Below are 21,869 nucleotides of genomic sequence, written 5' to 3' on the forward strand. Positions count from 1 at the left end.
GGGGCACACAGGGATGGAAACCTCCTGCTTTTGGCTCCTCCGGAACTGTCTCTGACTGCTGTGGGCGTGGACAGACAACGCTCAGCATGGGGCTGGAAGGACAGAATGGCTGTGTTGCAGTGGGCCGTCAACAATCACTGCTGCCCAGGGCTGAGCTCTTCCTGCTGGAAGGCGGATTAATCTCTTCTTCAGTTTTCCAAAGCAAGCAGTGAGAAATGCTGAGTTCTGCTGAGAGATGAGAAATGGTAGACTTTGTTTACCCTGGCCTAGGAGAAGGAGATAGGATGGGGTGAGAACATAGCTTTTCCAGTCCTGTTTCTCAGGGTTATGGCTCGTGTTTAGGCAGCAGATGACGTAAACCGTCACATTATTCTGTAGTAAAGAGCAGACTTTCCAGCAGGTCTGAGAGGTACCAGCCATAAATTAAGCTGATGTCTTTGGGTAGCCTTTGATATGTGGCCTCCTTTGAAAATACCTCTTTGAGGAAGCACATCTTGAGGATGCTTGAATTGGCTGTTCCTCAGATAATTCACAAATCTGCCTCGAAATATTCGTGCAAGCCCAGAAAATACTTAAATTAGTTATCCCGGGAGGAGAGCTCTAGTTTGTAGGCACAGGGTGCAGTGTCAGTTCTCGTGCACTGGATTAGTGTTTGTCACTGCCCCGTGGCAGTCGGACCATATCTGTTTCTGTTTATCCTGCAGTGATCTCTCCTGACAGTTTGACGTGAAAAATTGTCTCTCTGGAGTGTTCTTAAACCTTTGGAGATTTATCATGGCTTTATTTGTCTTAATCCAAGAACGTTGCTACACAGGACACTCTAGACGAATTTTCAGCAAGAGAAAGGCAAACCTGAGTGCTCAGTTAACCTGTGACCTTGGGGTTAATGACTCTGCTCTCGTGTATACTGGCTTATTTCAAACAAGGGATTTGTCATGTGAATGTGCTGCAGTGTACTTGGACTATTCCTGTATAAAAGATTTGGAATCAAAGCAAAATATTATACATTCTTCATATAACTCTTATGTTTCATTTTTTTTAAGGACATGTCAGAACTGGTAGTCAGTATCCAATCAGTACTTTTCAACAGAAATTGTGAACAGGCCTTTAAATATATTTGTTAATTGAAATCAGTGAGGCTATATGAATATGGGGTAAGCTTTTCTTTTGACTTTGATGCAACTGTTGATGTAGCTGTCTTGTAGTGTGGGCATATCTGTGTGAGTTTTAACTTGAACAGCTCCAGTGAAGGTAAAATAACCAAAACAGCATGGACACATCAGTTGGCTGCTTCTTGGGCTGTTTGCACCAAGCTCAGATGGACGGCCACTGCTGCTCGTTTAAAGGTAGTGTTGATATACATGCCATGTTATTTTAGTTAAATGTGTAAGAGAGATCAGGCAAACAAATGCCTGTTGTTGCTCATGAGTTACAAGTTTAACTACACTCCCTCAAAAGAGTGAGTGGCAGGGATGGACACCTACTGCTAAGGATGGCTCCCTGGCAGGAATGCTGTAACCACTGAGCTCCATGGCTAGAGTTGTGAGAAGTCATCTCTTATGACTGTTTCTGTGGGCAGGCTTTGAAAACATCTACTGTATCAGACCTTGCAAGCAAAATAAGGAAAACAGCTTGTATTGTGGTGATTTCAGTTTTGCACAGGGATGTCAGCAGAAGTGATGACTGAAACAAGGGCAAGAAATCAGTTGTCGAAGAATCTCAGCAGGCGAGTCATATTCTAGCCAGCATAGAAAAGTAAAAGTCATTCAGTTTCCTTTTTCCATCATGTTTATTAAATCTGTAGTGACTGGCTTCCCCTGAAGGGTGTTTCAGGTCCTTACATTACTTTTTCATTTTTGGTGCTCTCGTTTTTCCCTCTTTTTAATTTCTAGAAAGCATCCCCTTCTATCAGATCTCTGGTAATTTGTTTCACAATCTGTGGTGACCTGTCATAAAAGTTCACTGGTGTTCATAGCATCTGTGCCTTATTCTCTTTTCTCTTTCTGAAGCTTTACCTACCCATTACAAGGTGCAAAGACTGATCCTTTGTCCCTTGCTGCTCACTGGCTGCTCGGTTGCAGAAAGCGCTGGAAGTGTAGGCTTCCATTCCACTAAATGATATTTTCTGGGACTGTGACATTTTCTCCTTGCAGGGAAGTGCAGAGTAGCCAAGTTTATTTTTATTTATGTATCTAACAATTTGAAATATAAGAGTAGTCTAGCACTTACTTCAGCTGGCACATTTTTTAAAAGTAGGGTGCAGTTGCGATAAGTTAATGGGCAGTCATATTTGAGATTTCTCAGTCTTGTCTCCTTTGAAGTGAATTAGTGTCTTTGATTCCCATCTTTCCTTTATTTTAGCTGTAAGGTTTCTAACATCACTTATTGCAGGGACTCTGTGAAAAAATTCCAGTATTAAAGGGGGTAATGATTATAGAAAAAATAGTGAGTACAGCAGCTATGATACATAGCAACCAAAATTGCAGTAAAGCCTATTTTTTTATTTAAGCTGTTGCTTTCTAAAAGCTGAATTGCATACAGGCAGGACAGGTAACTTGGTTTATCTTGTGAAACTTGATAAACAAAGTAAGTGGTTACTTCTGAGGGTTATTTCTGATCTGATTCTTCCATGAGTTTCATAGAACTTGGGTTTACACTCCTAGGTTTTGCACATCTGGGCTTTCTGTAGGTGCTCTGGGCTACGTTATAGGCCAGCTGTCTATGCCAGCCCATCAAATATTTCAAACTGCTTTTTATTCAAGTGTGATAACTATAGGGATATCTGTTTAAAATCATCCATCATGTTGTTGTCTTTGAAAACTGTTAATGTGCTATATAGGGATCTCATTAGTTGTGGAGTAGCCCTTGGTGGTCTGTCAGGTGCTTTGAATCAAATTTTCTTTTGCTGACACTTTTCTGAGTGTTTGCCTAGTTATGCATCTGTTTAATGCTTGGATCTTCCCATATAATCTTTCATCGGCATTCCACACAAGAAGTTTAAAGAAATTCCTCCAGCACTGTCTGGTCCTTCCTTAGCTTTAATTGCTTTTATTTGAGGTCCTAGGGCTTGTGCAGATAGATGCCTTTGAGGTATTCTGCATATTTTCTTTGACTTTAGAATGCAGAAAATCAAGGACTTTTTAATTAATACAGATCCTGTTCTCACCTCTTATTTCCCATTGTAGGTGTTCTTGTTATTTTCAATATAGTTTTTTTTGTCTGTTTTCCAATTCTTTGACATTTCTCCAGGAAGATGTGAAGTGTAGATGGTGCAGATAATTGCATCCAGTGCTGCATTTGTGTCATCTCCAGCATTCGGTATGCTGCCGTTATAGTCCCTTTGGATTTGAATTTCATCTCGTGCTACATCTCAGGCCTTGTCTCGTTTGCTGTTTCCCCCTGAGTGGGTGGTTTCAGATTTCTGCATATTATTACCACAGATCGTTTCTTTGATCAATGCCTTTTCAGCTTCTGCCTTTGAGATCCTGAAAGGGTTGTTGCTACATTTTTATACAGTCTACTGGTTTATTCCCTGTCTGATAGTGCTGACTAATCCTCCTAAAAGTCTGGTTTCTAATCCTTGTATGTTATCAGCTAAAATGAATGAAGAGAGGATTTTCTGTTTACATAATATCAAAACTAGTCAAAACTTTCAGTCACTTACATTTGCCTCACAAAAGCTTCCCACATCATCTTTCTAACCAAAATGGTGTTACATGTGGCTGTTTGTTTGGTGTCTGCCTTTACATAACCATTTACCACACGAGCCATTAACATGCATATGAATGTCTTTCTTTAAAAATGCAATTTGCAATATCTTTGCATTACAAATATGAGGCCAAATTTTTTTGTTTCTTGTGCAAATAATCCTGGCTACTCAATACTTCTGAATGTCTAAAGTTTGAACAAATATTTAATTAGTAGTCTTCTGTTGTAGCTTCCTTTTTTGAGTGTAAATGACTAAAAAAAATGTAAAAAAATTCTTCTTATTATGGTTTGATATTGCAGTAATGTGATTGACTTCACTGAAACTACCAGGCACTGGTATAGATTAGCATGATGGATTGACTTTGGGTGGTTTCCAGGTGCCCACCCAGCCACTCTCTCACTCCTCCTCCTCAACAGGACAGGGGGAGAAAATATGAAAACCTTGTGGGTTGAGATAAGGACATGGAGAACACTCACTGGTTACCATCGGACAAAACAGACTTGACTTAAGGAAATTAATTTAATTTACTGCCAATAAATAACAGAGTAGGATAGTAAGAAAAAAAACCTTGCCACATAAACCCAGTACAATTAGATTAGTATTTAGTGACAATTGCTCTTCTAGTACATGGGAAGAAGTTTGCAAGTCGATTCTGAGGTTGTCCTTCTTTATGGAAGCATCTGTGTGATTTTATCCATGTTGCCCTGTAGTCTTTCATTGCAAGATGAACTTAGAGGAGAAATAATGTTATCTGATACTCTACTATCAGCCTTCTGACTGGAGAAGGTTAACTCTAGAGCACTTTCTAGTACAGCCCTTTTGCCCAGCTGTTGCTAGTGTAAAGTTTGTTAAGCCTCTTGGCCTCAGGGTACCTGCAGTCTGAATGGCACTTTTCTGGCATCCCATCCACTGCCTCTTCCATGGGTAGATCCCAAGTCATTCTGTGTGAGCCAAGGGAGTCAGGGGAGTCCTACGTAGGTACTGGAAAGCAGGACAGATTTAGCCTTGATGTATCCATCTCAACGTTCTATCATCTCATGCCATGGATAAGTTTTTCATGTTCTCCAGAGGAATACTGTATTGCTTTACTGGGAATTATCCAAGAAAGGCAAAGTGAGTATTTACTTCTCAGGACTCAGTACTGAATAATTACCAGAAGTGAAAATTTATGGGAACTCAAAGCTGACACTGTTTCATAATATTTGATGGGTTCTGGATAAATACCTTTATCAGTAGACAAGCCAACAGAAACATCTTCTAATTAATGGGCTTAGTGCAGTGAAGGCACTCGCCCACTCCAATCTTTTAATGTCGATGTTCCATATTTTGCAAATATGTCTTTCCAGCTATTACAGCCTGTAATAATCATGATGTTTTTATTTCGTGTAATGCATTGGCATTCTTTTCCTGTCTCCTGGCATTAGGTGGAGTGGATTTCTTCTTTGTGCCATTGCAATGCTCCTTGTGATATTTCCAATGTTTACCTTTCCGAAAAAGCTCCCTCCTCGACATAAAAAAAAGAAAAAGAAAAAGAAGATGAACTCTGATGATGTTTCAAGTGATGATGAAGTAATGAAAGAGAAAACAAATAGCAAAATGCAAGCAGACAGTGCAGTTCCTGCCTCTATGGGATTTGGAAAGAATGTTAAAGGTGAAGTTTGGTTTTAATTTTTAAATGCTTTAAATTTTATATACAGGCTCATCTAGGGTTGTATGAGTGTAATTGAAGGCATGGTTTTGACATCTTGTATTTAATGTCACGTTTTGCTATTGAGATTTTAACAGATGGTCCTCCTTTAAAATTACAGAGTGCAGTGATGAGTGTAAGACATCCGTTCACTTAAATTATTGAAGTGTTTAATGTGCACTTGTAACAAGAAGGTAACCTATTTCGTACAGTTATTACCAGGCATATTTGTGCACCTTACAGTTTGTATTTGTCATACTTACTTTAAGCTGTCCTTCACAGAATAAAGTAATATCTTTTAAAATATAAATGAAGCAAGTAAAAAGAATTCTAGTATGTGAGTTAAATTACATTCATGCGTTTTGGTTAGTTAATTGAGAAAGATTATTTTGTTTCATATGCCTTTCCTGGCTATTTTATACTGCAAGCTATTTATTTTCGGAGGGCTAGGACAAATGAAACCTGTGCAAATTTTGAAATAAGAAGAGAATAAAAGATTGACAAGGAACAGAAAGTTTTATTTTGTTCAAGAAGCAAACCATCAATGTGAAATCTAACAGTAAGTAGTAATCATTGATAAAATGCCTTGGGAAGAAAGGCAGCATTGTTAACAATTAAAGTGAAACATATAAAGTTGGAGTTGACAATATAAGCTTAATGGTGTCATGATATTGAATAGTAGAGGACAAGTACCTTAATGCCTTTGTGCTGTCGATGCTGTTGTGTCCTTCTTGGATTCCATGATATGAATGCTGGTTCTACTCTTTTGTGGTAGCCTGATGAATGCAATGAGACTAAGAGAAATTGTGAAATGTCGTTGGTACCATTAGAAGTAATTCGAACTCAAAACTTCAAGTGTTAGTTTATTGACATGAACATTAATTTTTCATTGGATATCAGTCCAGGATATAATGATTGAAAGATTTTTTAATGATACGTTTATGATCGCTCCTTATGCTGGGTAGGCAAAGCTTAGCGAAAGGACTGTACTGATCTTAGACTAAAGCCAGTGTAATTCTAGGTAATATTATCTACATGCATCTGTATGCTGGGGGTAATGAAAGTTACTGGCAGTTTCTATGAAAGTGAAGAAAAAACAGGAGACCATGATTTTCTTGTGGTGATTTTATTGGCTTACAAAACAGCATCTTAATCAAAGCACAGAGCAAGCAAGTTAAACCTGCAATATCAGATCTTCCAGAGCCATATTCTCCCTTTGTTTCTTAGTCTGAGATATGGTCTAATCATCCATGCAAAGTAGCTCTAAAAGTGGTGGAGAGGCAAGACAAGCATGTTGTGTACTTCCCTCTTCGTGAGTCCCTATACATAATGTTTTCTCCTAAATCCAGTTGTGGGTCTGGTGCCTTCAAATCTACTGGTCTGTGATTGCAAAAGTAGTTCAGGGCTACTCTTGTCAAGGTTTTCTCACTAATGTAGGGAAGTGGGAAAAGAGAGTTCAGTCCCTGCTGCGCTCCTTACTAATGATTGCAGGCTATGTCACAACAGAGGGACAGCTTCGTCCTGTAGGTGTGTCTGGAAAAGACACAGGGATTCAGACAGCTCTGCTTCTGAATGAGTTTGCTGATGCTAGTTCTCCATTTCTGTATGTCACTACAGGCACAGCAGATACACAGAAAACAAGTATACTCTTAGGAGAATCTTTCTTAGTACTTTTTTCACAGAAATGAAAGCTACTGTGTATCTCATTTTAGCATGTGTTTTTCTAATATATATCTGCCTAAATGTGTACCATACTTTCTACAAATTCCTATATTAATATATTAGTTGAGCCGCCAAATTAGAACTTCTCATATACAAAACTTTTTGTTTTCTCTAGAGGAGAAAATTCACCAACTGAAACAGTGAAAAGTGGCATTGTATTCCGTGTGTCAGAAATATACCAAGCAAGTCAAGATAACACACAGAAAAGTGTTTTGCTATAAGCTGATAATAGCTTTCCCATTAGGTGTCATTTATCCTAGCAGAGAGGGCCTGCAGCAGGAATGCACTATCATTCAATTATTTTTCAAGTTTAAGTGGGCTTTATGGAATGAGATCATGCCTCAGGCTTCTCATTTGAGGCAATTTTGTTTATAATGGGAAGGAAAAAGGGATCACATGTGTCTAAGTCATTTAGCAGTGCGTCTTCTGAGATGCGATGTACATTTTATACTTCTCATTGAATGTCAGGGCTTCATCTTTTTTTAGAACGATGGGCAGAAACTCCACTCAGGCAGTAGCTGGGAGACTGATGATTTAATAGGTCACGTCTTCTGTTCTGTACTAATAAATATCAGTGATGTCATAGTCTGCCGTGACAGAGGTCAGTGCCATTAAATCTGTAAAATCCATGCAGCTTTGGTAAGGAAAGTTGCAGGGAAGAAACTCTCTTGATCTTCTGGTATGATGTTGTCTTGCCTGGGAAGGCTGGCAAAATGATTCTTGTCATACTGTAACTTGTCCTAATTTGACACAAGTTAGTTCTCTAGATTAATGAAAAGGAATCAAAAAGGCATGACAGGAGAGGGCCTGGGTCCATTTTCCTGCAATGGTTGCCAGTATAGGCTGAAGAAATAAAATAAAATTGGGTCTGACTGCAAGTAGCCTGCAACTTCAGTGACCTGAGCTTTATTTTGGCCTATGGTAGAGCTGGGATCAGATTAAAATACAGATACATCTTCTCTTTTTCTCAAATTTTGAGGTGCAAGGGCTTGGAACTCAGTCTTCTACTTATGTTGCAAGTAAACAACATGAGAGGGAGATTGCTTCTGAGGCAGTTATCAAAATTATTAAATAAAACATTAAATAGGTCACATGAGGAAGGAAATTGGATGTAGTTTATTGGGAGAAATACAGGTAGTGTAGGCAACATGAACTAGAGGATATTTATCATGAAGAAGCCACAGTTCAACCTCATTCATGCAGATAAATCATGAACCTGAGCAGACAAAATCACCATTTTCATTTATTACATGGGTACCCTCAGGGTTTCATACTAGGGAAACTGTATATGCAGTCCTCTTTATTTCTCACTGTAGTGAAACTTACTGTGCAACTGGATAAAGGAGCGGTGTAAAGAAAGCAGATGTATTTGTTACTCACCTAGAATGTACTGATCTAACCCAGAGGGTATTAATTAATTACATGTATTTTTCAGCCCTTGTATTTTATTTTGTTTTGTTTTGTTTTTTGTTTGTTTTATTTTTATTTTTTTTGTTAATATTTTGGATTTTGTTCCTATATACATATAACCCAGCCCTTTCTAAAATGTAGAATATTCCCATCTGCCTTTTCATGTCTATGAGCTGTCATGTGCCCTTCCCAATCTGACCCTGCTGAGGACTGAGACAGTATAATAATGCTTATCAGGGCATCAGGAAAGGTAAAAGAAACTCTTAAGGAGCTCATGGTTGTAGCTGGAGTTTCTGCAGTACCCGAGGATTAGTTGGCAAGGATCAGAAGAGGAGGAGACAACAGTGGTCTGTGTGCCGGGGTGCTTGGTGAGTGCTGTAAATGTCAGAGAGTTCAGCAGACTGTGGGCTGGAGATCCTGCTGTGCCACTGACCTTGAGCAAGTTGCTTCCCCCTCGCCCTTTCTTAGACCATCTTGAAGAGCTCAAAATAGAAAAGGTTGGTGTGGCCCTGTGCAGTGATGAGCAGTGTTAGCTGGAGCCTCGAGGAGCTGCTCTGAGTCAAGTTAACAAAAGTAACAATCAGATCAGACTTGCTCCGAATCTCTCTACTCTTGATGGGATATTAGGGGCTGCTCAACAATCTGGCCACAACCCAGGTACTTAAGGAATGTCCTGAAAATGCTTGAGTTGAGTGAGGTTGTTGCAATGGTATGTGAGTGGATAATGAAATACATGGCAAAATATTATTCTAGAACTTAGTGACTAGCCATGTGCAGAATATATTTAAAGCAGTCATATGTGACTGAAAATGCTCATTTTCATTCTGATAAACAAATCAGGAATTCTGTCTAAAATCTTGGCTCTGCCTTATACTACATGATAGCAGGGGATGCCCCTGAGACCTCAGTGTGGTGGCAGCCTCCTTCAGAGCTGCAGACTTGGGTAGTGCTGTCCAGACCTGGAGCACCAGCAGAAAGGAGGTCCCCTGGCTAATGTCTGCATCACCCTCACAAGGGGCTTGGCTGATAAACTACGAGAAGACAGTGCTGTAGACTGGCATGGATTATTCCCCTGGTTGTATCCTTTGTACTGCCTTAGCCTAGATGCGCAGGAACAGGGACAGAAGAAAATGTATTAAATTATTAAGTAGGAGGTGAAGTCAGAATATTTGAGGTTTTATTGAAATTCAGTTTGCAGTGCTTAAAGAGTTTGGCTTATAGCAGTATTTACGAATATTTGTGTTGATTGCAGATTTTGCTTATACTTTTCCGTTACCGTGAATCAATCAGTGGTCCAGCACACGAGTGAAAGAAAATGAGTACTAACTAGAGAAAAAATATTATCAAAGACCGTGAAAGGAAGAAAATTGCCAGTAGACTAGCAAACCAGTCCAACAAAGCAGGTTTCAATTTACTCTTAGTTACATATTAGGTTATTAAAAAAAAAAAAAAGAATATGAGGATGTTTAAGATTTGAATTACTGCACTGAAGAGTAAACATGGTTGCAGTCATACTGAAAGATCATTTTAGTTTTAGGAATGTAATTGAAAGAGATTTATTTGTTCAAATGGCAGAATGAGGGAGGCTGCAAGTTCTCATAGGTTTGTTTCTGATGTACACTTGCAAAAACAAGAGATGTTTTTTGAAGATCTCCTAAAAATTGGAACCAGACAGGTTTAATAATAGCCTTGAAATCAAAGCCTACGCCTGTAGCTAGTTAGACAAAAATAATGTGACATTGAAATGTTTTAAATGCGTGATTGATTATGGAGTACAAAGGATCCTTGAAGTTTTTAGCATTCTTGCTTTTTACTAGAATTAATGTGGTTGAAATATATGGAATACTTACAGTGCATTTTCATTATATGTTTTTAAATTCAGAAGTGTAATACAGATTCTGTCGTACAGGATTTGGCTGTAACCGTAGGACGAAATCAGGGAAAGCCTAATTCTAAATATATATTTTTATTTTCAACTTTCTTACTATATAGAAAGTTTTCCTTGCATGCCAGGCAATTATTCTTTATAAGTCACAGAGAGCTTCAACCCTCAACTGCTCCAGGTGGTACGTATTAGTGCAGCATGCAGGAATAATATGTTTTATTTCGTGCCAAAAATGACAGTAATCAGCAGAGCTGTTCCCTGAAGAATCCTTCACACAAGTGTAAGAGGACTTGTGCTTATTCCAAGACACTGAGTTTTATCTTTTTATCAGTAGAAATCCAATTTAAAAATGATAATTAGTTTTGAAATTAATAATGACTTTTAGACTGAGTGCTTAGATGAGACGCAAGTAGGAGTGAACAGGAAGTACAACTCTACATCCAAACACCAGAGCAAAATGTTTGTTAGCTCTGCAGCTCTTTACCTAATTAGTTCTTCAGTATCTTTAGATAAAAAAATCTGAATGGTATGTCTTCCTGAAGTTCAGTATTACCAGGAAGGGCTAAACTTCACCAGTTATTACGATATTTGGACCAGGCCCTTTAAAATAATGGATTTAGCATAGATCAGCCCTTGACTGAGAACTTCCACTTCATTTCTACAAAGAGCACTTAGTACATCATCCTAATAAAATGGTATTTCTCTCTGTGATGCCCAGTCTTCTGCAAGTTTTACTACTTGCAGGGGGAGAAGCTCTTGGTCCTGCACCTTGTCCCTGGGGAAATCCTGCTGCAGCAGAACTTGAGGGAACAGCAGGAAGATGTGCCAGGGGAGGTTTAGGTTGGACATTAGGAAAAGGTTCTTCACCCAGAGGGTGGTGGAGCACTGGAACAGGCTCCCCAGGGAGATGTCACGGTCCCAAGCCTGACAGTGTTCACGAAGAGACTGGACAATGTCCTCAGACACATGGTGTGAACTGTGGGGTTGTCCTGTGCAGGGACAGGAGTTGGACTCCATGATCCTTGTGGGTCCCTTCCAACTCAGGACATTCTACGATTCTATGATTCTATAGTTCTATGAGAGGCTTCACAAAAGCTGGGTTAGAGACTCTTGTCTCTTGCTATTTGGTTTCTTTTTTGCATCTAACACCCCATCAGCTAACCCAACCCAGCCCAAGCCACCCCGAAAATAGACACAAAGGCAAAGCTCATGAGGTTTGAAGGCTGACGACTGATGGGATTGTAGATCTTTCCTTTTTTTTCCCTCTTTCATTTTCTCGTGAACAATGAGATGAATTTTGAGCAGATGTATTTTGAACATGCAGCAAATTTGCCAATAAATGCTGATACTATTTTATCTTTGTACTTGCTACTGTAGTTTCTGAAGGTGTACAGTTGCATTACAATTTCAATTTATTCATGTTGATATTATATTGTCTCATACTCCAGTTACCTTGTTTCTTTCTGTTCTATTGCAAACAGTGCCACATTAAAAAAATCTGTAGGTGCTAAAACCGATTAAGATTCAAATATATGGGTGCTTCTTAATATGATTTATTCATTACCTATTTCCACCAAATTTTGTATTTGACATTTAATATGTTTCTTCATAGAAGCAGCAAGAGAGCATTAAAATTATAAACATGTAATGAATTCAGCATGAATTCTGATGGCTGGCATAAGCTAAGACTGGATGCAGTCAGACAACTTAGGTGCTAATTTGCAGCCTGACAAATTTTGGCATGTCAAGAGTCTAAATTCTGGTTGCTTTAATACAGGTAATCTACTGGAGTTAATGGATGAAGTGAGAAAGATTTTTGACTTGACAACTTTTAACATCAATAAAATTCTCACAGGAATTCTTACTCAACATATTGTGTTTCTAGTGGGCACTCCTGTCATTGCACTCAATGGGCTTTGATTCAAGCAGCATGAAAAAACCCAAACCATAGTAGGTTACATGTAACACTTGAACAGAAAATCTGATGTCATTAGAAGCCCCAAGGAAAAAAAAAAGAAACATATTTAAAATCATACCATGTAATGTGAAAATATTAAGTCTTCAACAGAGTTATCATCATCTTGTTATCTTGATGATAATTTGTTGTCACTAAAGGACTAAATTTGAAATATTTAAGTGTTTCTTTAACTACAGTGCTGAATTTCATGGAGTTTTGATATTTGATTTGAGGATAATTGCAACATTTATGACTACTTTTTTGATTGAAGGTAATGATGTGCTTTCATTTTTGATTGATTGTTTTATCCCTTCTGAGAGTATTCCATCAGTTGTATGTAAGGTATGTTGGGATTCATTGATATCGTTGACATTTTTTCAGTATGCTTTGTTTGCATCTGTTGTAAATACTTTTAAATTATGTAGGAGAATATTCCCTTCTCAAATTATAGTATTATTATCCCAACTTTCCAAGCATGGTCCTTGAAGCAGAGAGTTACAGGGGAACTGAGTGCTGTGTTTTCCTCCCCTGGAGTGCAAAACTCTGTACTGTCAGTCCAGCAGTGTGATATGTGTTATCTCATAGAAAATTTCGAAGTAAGACATCAGAATAATTCCAAAATCACTACATTTTATTGCTGTTTTTCTTTACTTTATAGGGTTACTATGTAGACCCTGTAACTTCTAGACTGTTTTGTTACAACAGACCTCAGTTGTATTTGTGAAAAGTAGGACTGCAGCCCTGGGGCGAAGCAGTAAGATAGGGTAAGAGCAGACAACAAAGATTGCAATCCCAAATATGCACTCTCCCTTCCACTTAGCAAATGTGACCAGATGCTAGCAAGCCATTATTGCCAGTCCATCTCAAAGAAAATCAATTTGTTTTGTTTCAGTTTGCTTTTGTTTCTCGCTCATTATTTATAACATCCGTTTGTCATTTTTGTCATTTTATAGAGCTTCCAAGAGCAGCTGTCAGGATCTTAAGCAACATGACATTCCTTTTTGTGAGTTTGTCATACACAGCTGAGAGTGCCATTGTCACAGCTTTTATTACCTTCATTCCCAAGTTCATCGAGTCACAGTTTGGCATCCCAGCTTCCAATGCCAGCATCTACACTGGTAAGGCATTGCCACGTAGTGTAATGTGGAAAGGGTGGGCATTCTTTGACTAATGAAATGAATCAATGTACGAATTGACCAAAAATGTGCTTGTTGGAACGGGCGATTGGATCCAGCTTTGTGCATTTGGTTAGATATTCAGGCCAGTTTTTGATGTTTGCTATTATATATGTGTTTAGTAAAATGCAAACCCATTTATATTGTTAAAGGGCTGGGTTTTTTTACATAAGCCTAGACAGACATTTTCTAACATCTTAGTTGTCTTTAAGGGGGAAACATGCAACAAAAACAAGCTAGAAAACCCATAGGCATTACTGCAACTTGTGTACTTTAAAGGATCTTTTAAAGCTGTTCTTATTTTCTGTGAATTTTACTTTGTTTTTGAACTTTAAAATATCCTAATCTTTCTTTTTTTCCCCAGTGACAAGCAGTTTATCTGTCTCATCCTTCAGTTATCTCTCCTCTCCAGGCTGGTGGTTTTCCCCATATTTACTTATTAACACTGAACGAACAACGATCTAGTCTAGTCAGGAGAGCTCCCCAAATCCTCTCCCACCCATCATTTCAGGTCTGAGACCCCTCTGTAACAGATGTGGCACTTCTCCTTCTGTCACAGCAATGTACAGCCACATCCAACTTCTAACAGAGCTATGAAACACAAAATTTTAATCTTCATACTGCTCTGCGGGAGGGAAATATGGGAACTTCCCTTGGGGAAGGGTCCAAAATGTCGTGCAGAATTGGGGCCTATGTCATGCAGATTGTCTCACTTCTTTCCTGGTTGCATCAAAGATACTTGTCTTTATATGAATCTTTTTGAATTCTCCATAGAGCTTCCCATATAGAATAGCTGCTGATTACTAGGCAGATTGCTTCTTTGCTCCCCCATAATTCCAGTGCACGAGAAGGAGTGATGGAGTGAAGACTGAGTTGTGGGAACAGAGGTGAAGTATGGGGTGAAGCTGCTCAGGGTCATCAGCCAAAGAAAAGACAAAAAGCAGTAGGAAAGAGAGAGAAAGAGACAGACACCTCACATGGGAATTGTATGTCACCTGCAGTGACTGGAAGGAAAGCAAGGAGTCTTTCTGCAGTGTGGAGGGGAAACATCAGAGAAGCACCATGTGGTGCCTTCTGTTTGAGAGCTTGCTGGGATGAGATTTTCTTCAGGGCATGGGATCTCTGTGTTCTGTATATGAGGAGGGAACGCTGATTGATGGGACCATGATTCTATGTGAAGCTTACAGCAGCTACACACGGATAGGCATTTCGCTGTAATGAGTCTTGATGGGATTGCTGCTCTATAACTCGCTTCATTCTCAGGGTAAGCCAGAAACATTCTTGCCAGACAAAATATTCAACAGTCAGTACTTTAAAAGAGATAAAAATGACATGGCCCTGTCCAGGGTGTGAAGCCACTAACATCTGTTATTTTCACTGTTGTAAATTGCTTGATAAAGACTATTATAATAAGTCAGAAGAAGGAGATGAAATAGCTGAAGATGGGTGTGCAATATGGACAAGCAAGCATTGCTTCCACAAGCCCGGCTCCTAAACTTAGCATCAAAGTCAATAGTTGTTCTTCATTTTATAAATTGCAGGAAAAAATGGAAAGAGGAAACTTGGAGATTCTGTGTTAGATTGCTACTGGCTAACCTTGTAAAAGACATGTCCAGTTTACAAACTTCTGGTTAGCAAAATTAATTAACTTAAATGCTATTTATACTACATCTATACTTCATACATACATCACCAGCTGAATACATGTGCTTGCTGAATCTCCTTATGTTACTGATGTAAATTTTTTTATTGGTCATTTTCCATCTCAATTAAATAGTTGGAATTCTTCAATTAAGTCTCAATTTGTTTCTATTTTTAAACAAACCTGACATTAATCGTCAGCAAAAATACCATGTGCTAAACATCATGTCTTGAACTTGTGCAGCTTCTGCTGCAGTTTTGTCTTGTTCAGAGTTTTATTTTCCATGTGCAGAGCAGGTGGCATGTAGCCTCCTGGCTTTCTCAGGTCCAAAACCAAAACCCAAACAACTTTGACTTTAGGTTACAGGTAGATCTTAGACAAACCCAGGTTAAAATTTCAGGTGCATTGCTAGCAGGTTGACTTGTGAAAAAGAAAGTTATAATTCAAATAATTTGTAATTGGAAGAACCCCACACTATATTACAAAGCGCCCTTCTGGTAACTTCTGCTAAAATGGTTACAAACACATTGGATCTACCTTTAGTTTTAGAAAAGTTATGATATGTATCCCAGACAGAATTGGTTTGCAAATCTCAAAGTATTCCCTTTGAAAGTGTAGCCTGTTTAGCAGATATTGCAGTTTTCTGTTCCCAGACAGTAGCTGTTAAGATAATCTTTTGCTGCTGTGGAAAGCCTGAAGTGCTGCAGCATCCTGACAACAGCAAAAAGGACAAAGCTTGAAAATTGCTGACTGAAAGCTGATATTACCTAAGAGCACTGTACGCAGGAGTATATTTGGCACACGCACAATTCCTGTAAGCCAGACTCTCATTATGAAATGAAGGAAAGTGCAGTGCAACAGCTTAGTATCAGATCTTAAGCTTTATTCTTCTAAATGCCTTTGAAAAAGAAGAATGCATGTGCTGATTAGATGTACATGCTTTGCTTTGCCCTGGAAGCTCATCTGGAAGTGCACCGGAATAGATGCGTTTCTTTGACAGTACATCACTTCTGATTTCACATCCCCTGCGGAAAGAGAGGTGTGTGAGGATGAAGAGTTTGTACTTAGAGCAAAAGAACCTGTCAAGCTTCTTGGCGCACAGGAGGGAATCTGCACTTGTCTCTGCTGCCTTCACCGCAAACAGCAAAATCTGCTCCTGCCCTTCCAGTTTCTCCCAGAGAGACAGTTTTACCATCCCCAGCTCCACTTTGTGTGGAGGAATTAGTCTTTATACTTCTGTGTAGGTTTCCCTTTATCCTTCCAGCTCCCTGAATGAGAGCAAGCCTTGGCAGGCAATTTCTTCATGTTCTCCTCATCTTTAATATTCTGATCCTCATTGTGTGGTGGAGGATGGATGAAAACAGCACCGCAGTGTAATTCACTAATGAAAAGAACCATTACATAATACCTCACGAAATATTTACATGCTGATTTTTGACAGGGTACAGTCTCAGTTCTAGGGAAAGGCTTTTCCAATATCCATGCTCTCAGAAGAATAAGAAAGAAAAGGTAAATTCAGGCCCAAAAGATGTTAAGAACTCTAAGCTATAAGATGGAAGGAAGAAGAATAAAGCCTTGGGCAAGACCCTTGCTTCATATACCTTATATAGCCGTGGATTTGGTTCATGGAATTTGGTTCACCTGCCAGGGTTGTTTTAGAAGGCATTTCAAGTGATCTCAGTCTGCCTTCAGCATGGATGTGAGCCTCTCTGACACAGATTTCATAGAGCAGGTAATGCCTGGTGGACTCAGCTGAGTTACAATTTTCACCCAGAGAGAACATTTTCAGGGCAAGTGAAAGGATTTGCGTTATTTGCTTCCCTTGTTCATATTCAGTCATTGAAAGTGAGAGATATAACAGCTTGAGAGAGATAACAGCTTTGAACTTCATGAAAATAATTTAATTCTCCTAGAAAGACTTATACATTTAAATTCTGCTCTTATGAGAAAGACTGATTTTGAGTCTGCAAATCGTTGTTATTGAGAATCTTCCTAATAAAATTATGTTTGATTTTATAATGCCATTGGTGATGGCAGTATTATTAAGATGACAATTATTTTTACCTCTTATTTTCACTTTCGTGATCTCAACATTTTGATAAATATGATGCCCCCTTCACCTTTAGACAAATTAACAGAGAATGAGAATGCTTTGCAGTAATATTAGATATTTGCAAGTGACAATCTTACCAGCATCTTTAAAAAGAAGACCAACATCTTTAAGAATTTGGATTATAAAGCTTAGTTCCTTCTCCCTAGATGCAGCTGCCAAAAGTTGTTCAAATTCCATATTTATGTGGAATGCATATTTTTTAGCAAAGACCTTATTTAAAAAGCTTCTCACATGTCAGAAGCAAAAGCCAAGGGAAGCTAAGAAGTGCAAGACGTTCAGTGACACTACCACCTCAGGCCCTGGGAAGTGAGAACAGCCCAGTGATGTGTTGCCACCTTACAACTGCAGCAGCAGAGCGACAGAAATTTCAAAGGCTTGGGTTTTGTGTCTTAAACTTATCCTAATAATAATTCTAGTATCTTAATTTCTTTCATCATGCTTGATCAGTTTGCACTCCGTGTGGCTGTGCTGAGATGATTGGGGCTCCCAGTGTAAGAAAGTGATATTCAACTTGAGTAGAGTATCCAGAATACAGAATTTGGAGCCGGGTTTGTACATGCACTCCAAGGTGGGAAGGCTTCTGGGATCCTGGCTGGGATTAACACTTGTACTTCACTGGAATTAATCATGAGAGCAGGAAGAGGAAGATTTGTGTCCAAATCTGGATTTCTTCAAATTTTCAGTGATTGAATTGACGCAATGTGTATCTCTTCTCGCCATTCTAAAATAAATACAAAGCAATGTTTCTGCTTTTAAGGACAATAGTTCTCTTATAGTGCTTTGGCTGCTGGTAATATCATAAGGAGGCTTTTATTAATTCTTTGACAACACTCCAAAGGTTTGAAAAGTCTGACTCAGTTTGCTGACAGACAATGGAGATCTTAGTACAGCATTTGCAGTCATCTAATTAGGGAATGAAGCCAATATTTATGTGTTATTCCATTTCGATAGGTCTTGTTTTAAGGTTGCTCAAATTTCTTCCTGGCAGGTGTGATTATTGTCCCGAGTGCTGGTGTTGGGATTGTCCTAGGCGGCTACATTATAAAAAAGCTGAAACTTGGTGCGAGAGAGTCTGCGAAGTTGGCTATGATCTGCAGTGGTGTATCTCTGCTGTGCTTTTCAACTCTCTTCATTGTTGGATGTGAAAGCATTAATCTGGGGGGAATAAATATACCGTACACAACTGGGTAAGTATCTTGGAATTATCTGTGGCAAAACCAACTTTTTCCAAAAAACCTGATAAAGAAATGTAAAAAGTGCTGATGGATGATGTACTGAAGAAGCCATATATTCAAATGACAATTTGGCAAGTATTGTAATATAAACACACACTGTTACGATGTGGCCCTTTGCTTTTACACCTAGTTTATAGTGAAGCTTATGTAGTAATTCACCTTTTAGAGGGATGGGTAAATGCATAAGAGTGGACTTCAGTGACTTACTAGAAAATAAGAATAGTATCCTGTGTAGATTGCTTAGAGTTTAGTTAGTGTTTCAAAATATTCTTTCCTGCTGATGAAAATTGGGAAAATATGGAAGGGTTTATAAAGATATTTTCTGAATAGGTTTGTTTATTATCACCATAATGGTTTCTTACGTCTGCAGTCCCTATTTGAGAGGAATCACTTGGGCATGTGCTACAACATTAGTGGTGTGTGCTGCTTCTGAACCCATTGCTAATTGTATGAATGGCCTCCAGTCTTTGCTGTATCATCATCGAGACAGCGACTAGATCATAACCCTTAAAGGTGTATTGAGAATGAAGAAGGCTGTCATGAAAAAGGAGGAGTGGATGTGGGAGGGTATCGAGAGTGAGGGATTTACTGTGACATTAAGAAATGCATGGATGGGCATTTTAAAGAAATAAGGGATATTAGGAAGGAAGATAGTATGGAAAAGTTGTGAGAAAGTGTTTCACTGGAAGGTAATTCTGCAGAAGCCTGATATAAGCTTATATTTTCTTTCTTATTTCATGCATTAGCTTTTCCCCAAAATTACTTTCTTCATGTAGCTTAAACACAAGAATGCTGTAAGCATTTGAACACCACATATGTATCTGAAGCAATGTTTTTCCCTTTGCTTTTACATCTGAGACAGCGTCTGCCTTTTATTTGTGGCCAGGTGCTGTTATCAGGTCCATTTGAAATCTTGCTTTTAAGGCTCAGTTTTGGATTCTTTGACATTTTGACATTTGGAAGAGAGTGTAGAAGAAGTGTGGAGCAGGAAAAGAGATGGTCCAACAGGGAAAAAAAGAACTACAGTGGAGCTGTGAGCAAGCCAAGTGAACAGCAAAGAGGATAAATGGGAAGCAAGGGGGGAAGAAAATAGGCACTGTTTACACAGAAAATATTTTGTACTACATGTTGCTGGGTGTTACTACACTGCTGTCAAACCTTAATCCTAGAGCAAGAAAACCAGCAACTGAAAATCATGAGCTCATGGAAAGGTGGTTTACTGCTTTGTATTCTTAATATGTAGAGTTAAACTTGATGCTGAGGGGCTGACTGTAGAGGGAAATAGTAGGTGATATATCCTGGTTTCAGCATCATGGACTGAAGAAGGAGAGAAGGGGTATGGAAAAGGGGTGGAATGATTTGATTGTCCACCCTGTGACAGCCTGGGGGCATAGATGAGGAAATAAAAATTATTAGGAGTTAAAATGTAAATTTCAGATAGCAATTAATTGAGGTGTGTGACAAGTCAGAGTGTCACTGCCTGACTAATAAGAAGGCTGTCCTTTTCTGTCTGTGAAAAAGTGCTATTTCATTTATATCTATTTTTAAATTGAAAACGTGGCAAACTGTTGTTACATGGCACTTAACATTCACACTTGAATGTAAGAGTATCTGATTTCATTTTTGCAGTAAACAGTAACATTTGTAGTAAACACATAGCATGAATTGAAATAGGAGGCTATTCACAGCTGTTTGGAAAGTGCACTAGCATTACTTCTTTACCACCTTCATCTAATTGTTCTCATTGAGACAAGAGGTGGGAGACAGTAATGGCAAAATTCTGGGAAATGTTGAAATATACTAACTCTTTGAAATCAATATAAGAATCAGTATGCTCAGACTGTAACATCATCAGAAATTGAGAATTACCAGTGTGTTATAAAGCAGGGTTCAGGAGTTTGCAACCTCAGATCTATGCAATTTTTTTAATGCAGAGATCAAACAAAATGATAATAAAGAAACAGCATTGCACGTAAATTCATCTTGAACATCTGATATGCTGAACATTCTCTTAATCCTTGTGGTCAATCGTTTGATAGCTTCAAATAATTTACTTGGTGGGCAACTCTTCCTCAGACATCAGAGAATGTTATTCATGCAACAAAAAGACCCATATTTTCATTTGAGGTTTAATAAAACACATTCTCTATTCCCAATGCAGAGTATGGACATCAAAGACAGTTCAACAGGCTGGACTGGATAGGAGAAGCACTGTAGCCACTTGGTTCAGAGTAAATTATCTTGCCCCATGCTCTGCCTTAACATGGCAATGCCAGGTTTGATGTCTGAGCTGCCCGCACTGGCAGCAGCCCAGCCCAGAGATCTCAGCTACATTGGGCAGCACAGACATACCCCATAGGAGATTTCCCTTTCTGAATCTTTCCTGGACAAACATGCTTAGGTCTGCTTTTCTTTTACATATAAAAAGTAGTTATTTTTCCTTGATGAACTGAGTATGTTTCATAACTCAGTATTTTTCTAACTGTACCATCTGCAAGAAAGTGGATGGGACCTGGAGGCATGCACAGATTAGAATACATTTTCAAGGATTTTCAGCTGTTTTATATTGGGTACAAGCAGTTTTGCTGTTGTTGCTGTGTAGTCAGCAATTCTGTTATCAGGAAGGTCAAGGGCACCACTTTATTAGACATCTCAGCATTTTAGAACCTGTTGTTCCGTGCCCCAGCCTTATGACTGAAGGCATATTTGATATTTGAATACAGAGTAAGGAGCCTTATGTCAAGCCACTATACAGCATCCCTTCTCTTGTACCATAACCACCATCCGAATGGGAAGTCCTGAACCAGTGAATTGCCTCCTTGTCCAAATGGCTTTTGAAGCTCTCTTAGGATGGAGACTCCACAATCTCCCTGGGCAAACTTTGCCAGTGCTTGGTCACACTTACAGTGAAAAAGTGTCTTGTGCTGTTCAGAGGGAACCTCCTGTGTTTCAGTGTGTGCCCATTGCCTCTTGTCCTGGCCCTGGGCACCACCTGTCTCTCTCTTCTTTACAGCATCCCTTCAGGTCTCTTCCATGTTTTGTGATATAAGGGAGCTCAAACAGGCTCCATGGGGAACTTACTCATAAAGACAGATTCCCGGATTAGTTCAGTTCCACCTCTCACATTTCTGACATGTAATGAATCCAAACAGAGCCTTTTAGATGTCTTTCTGTTGTTTTGGTGCAATTAAGGTTTAGTTAAAGCATGCAGTTGACTTACTGAGGCACTAAAAACATAAAAACATTCTATGCTTCCTCTTGTACCATCACTTTAGATTTCTGTTACGTCTTGTATCTCTTTCAGTCCAATCAGCCAGTTGGATCCATTAAATTG

General features: G+C 38.9%; 1 protein-coding gene across 1 annotated transcript in view; it reads left to right on the forward strand.

The window, feature by feature from the left end:
• Window positions 1–21,869, forward strand: part of SLCO5A1 (solute carrier organic anion transporter family member 5A1) — a 75,326-nt gene that overhangs the window by 32,437 nt on the left and 21,020 nt on the right. Inside the window, exons 3-5 of the mRNA XM_065830368.2 lie at window positions 5,134–5,360; window positions 13,324–13,488; window positions 18,289–18,487. Coding sequence (XP_065686440.1) covers window positions 5,134–5,360; window positions 13,324–13,488; window positions 18,289–18,487 — 591 coding nt within the window. The remainder of the gene's footprint in view (window positions 1–5,133; window positions 5,361–13,323; window positions 13,489–18,288; window positions 18,488–21,869) is intronic.

Source organism: Patagioenas fasciata, chromosome 2, assembly GCF_037038585.1.
Source record: "Patagioenas fasciata isolate bPatFas1 chromosome 2, bPatFas1.hap1, whole genome shotgun sequence".
NCBI classification, from domain to species: Eukaryota; Metazoa; Chordata; class Aves; order Columbiformes; family Columbidae; genus Patagioenas; species Patagioenas fasciata.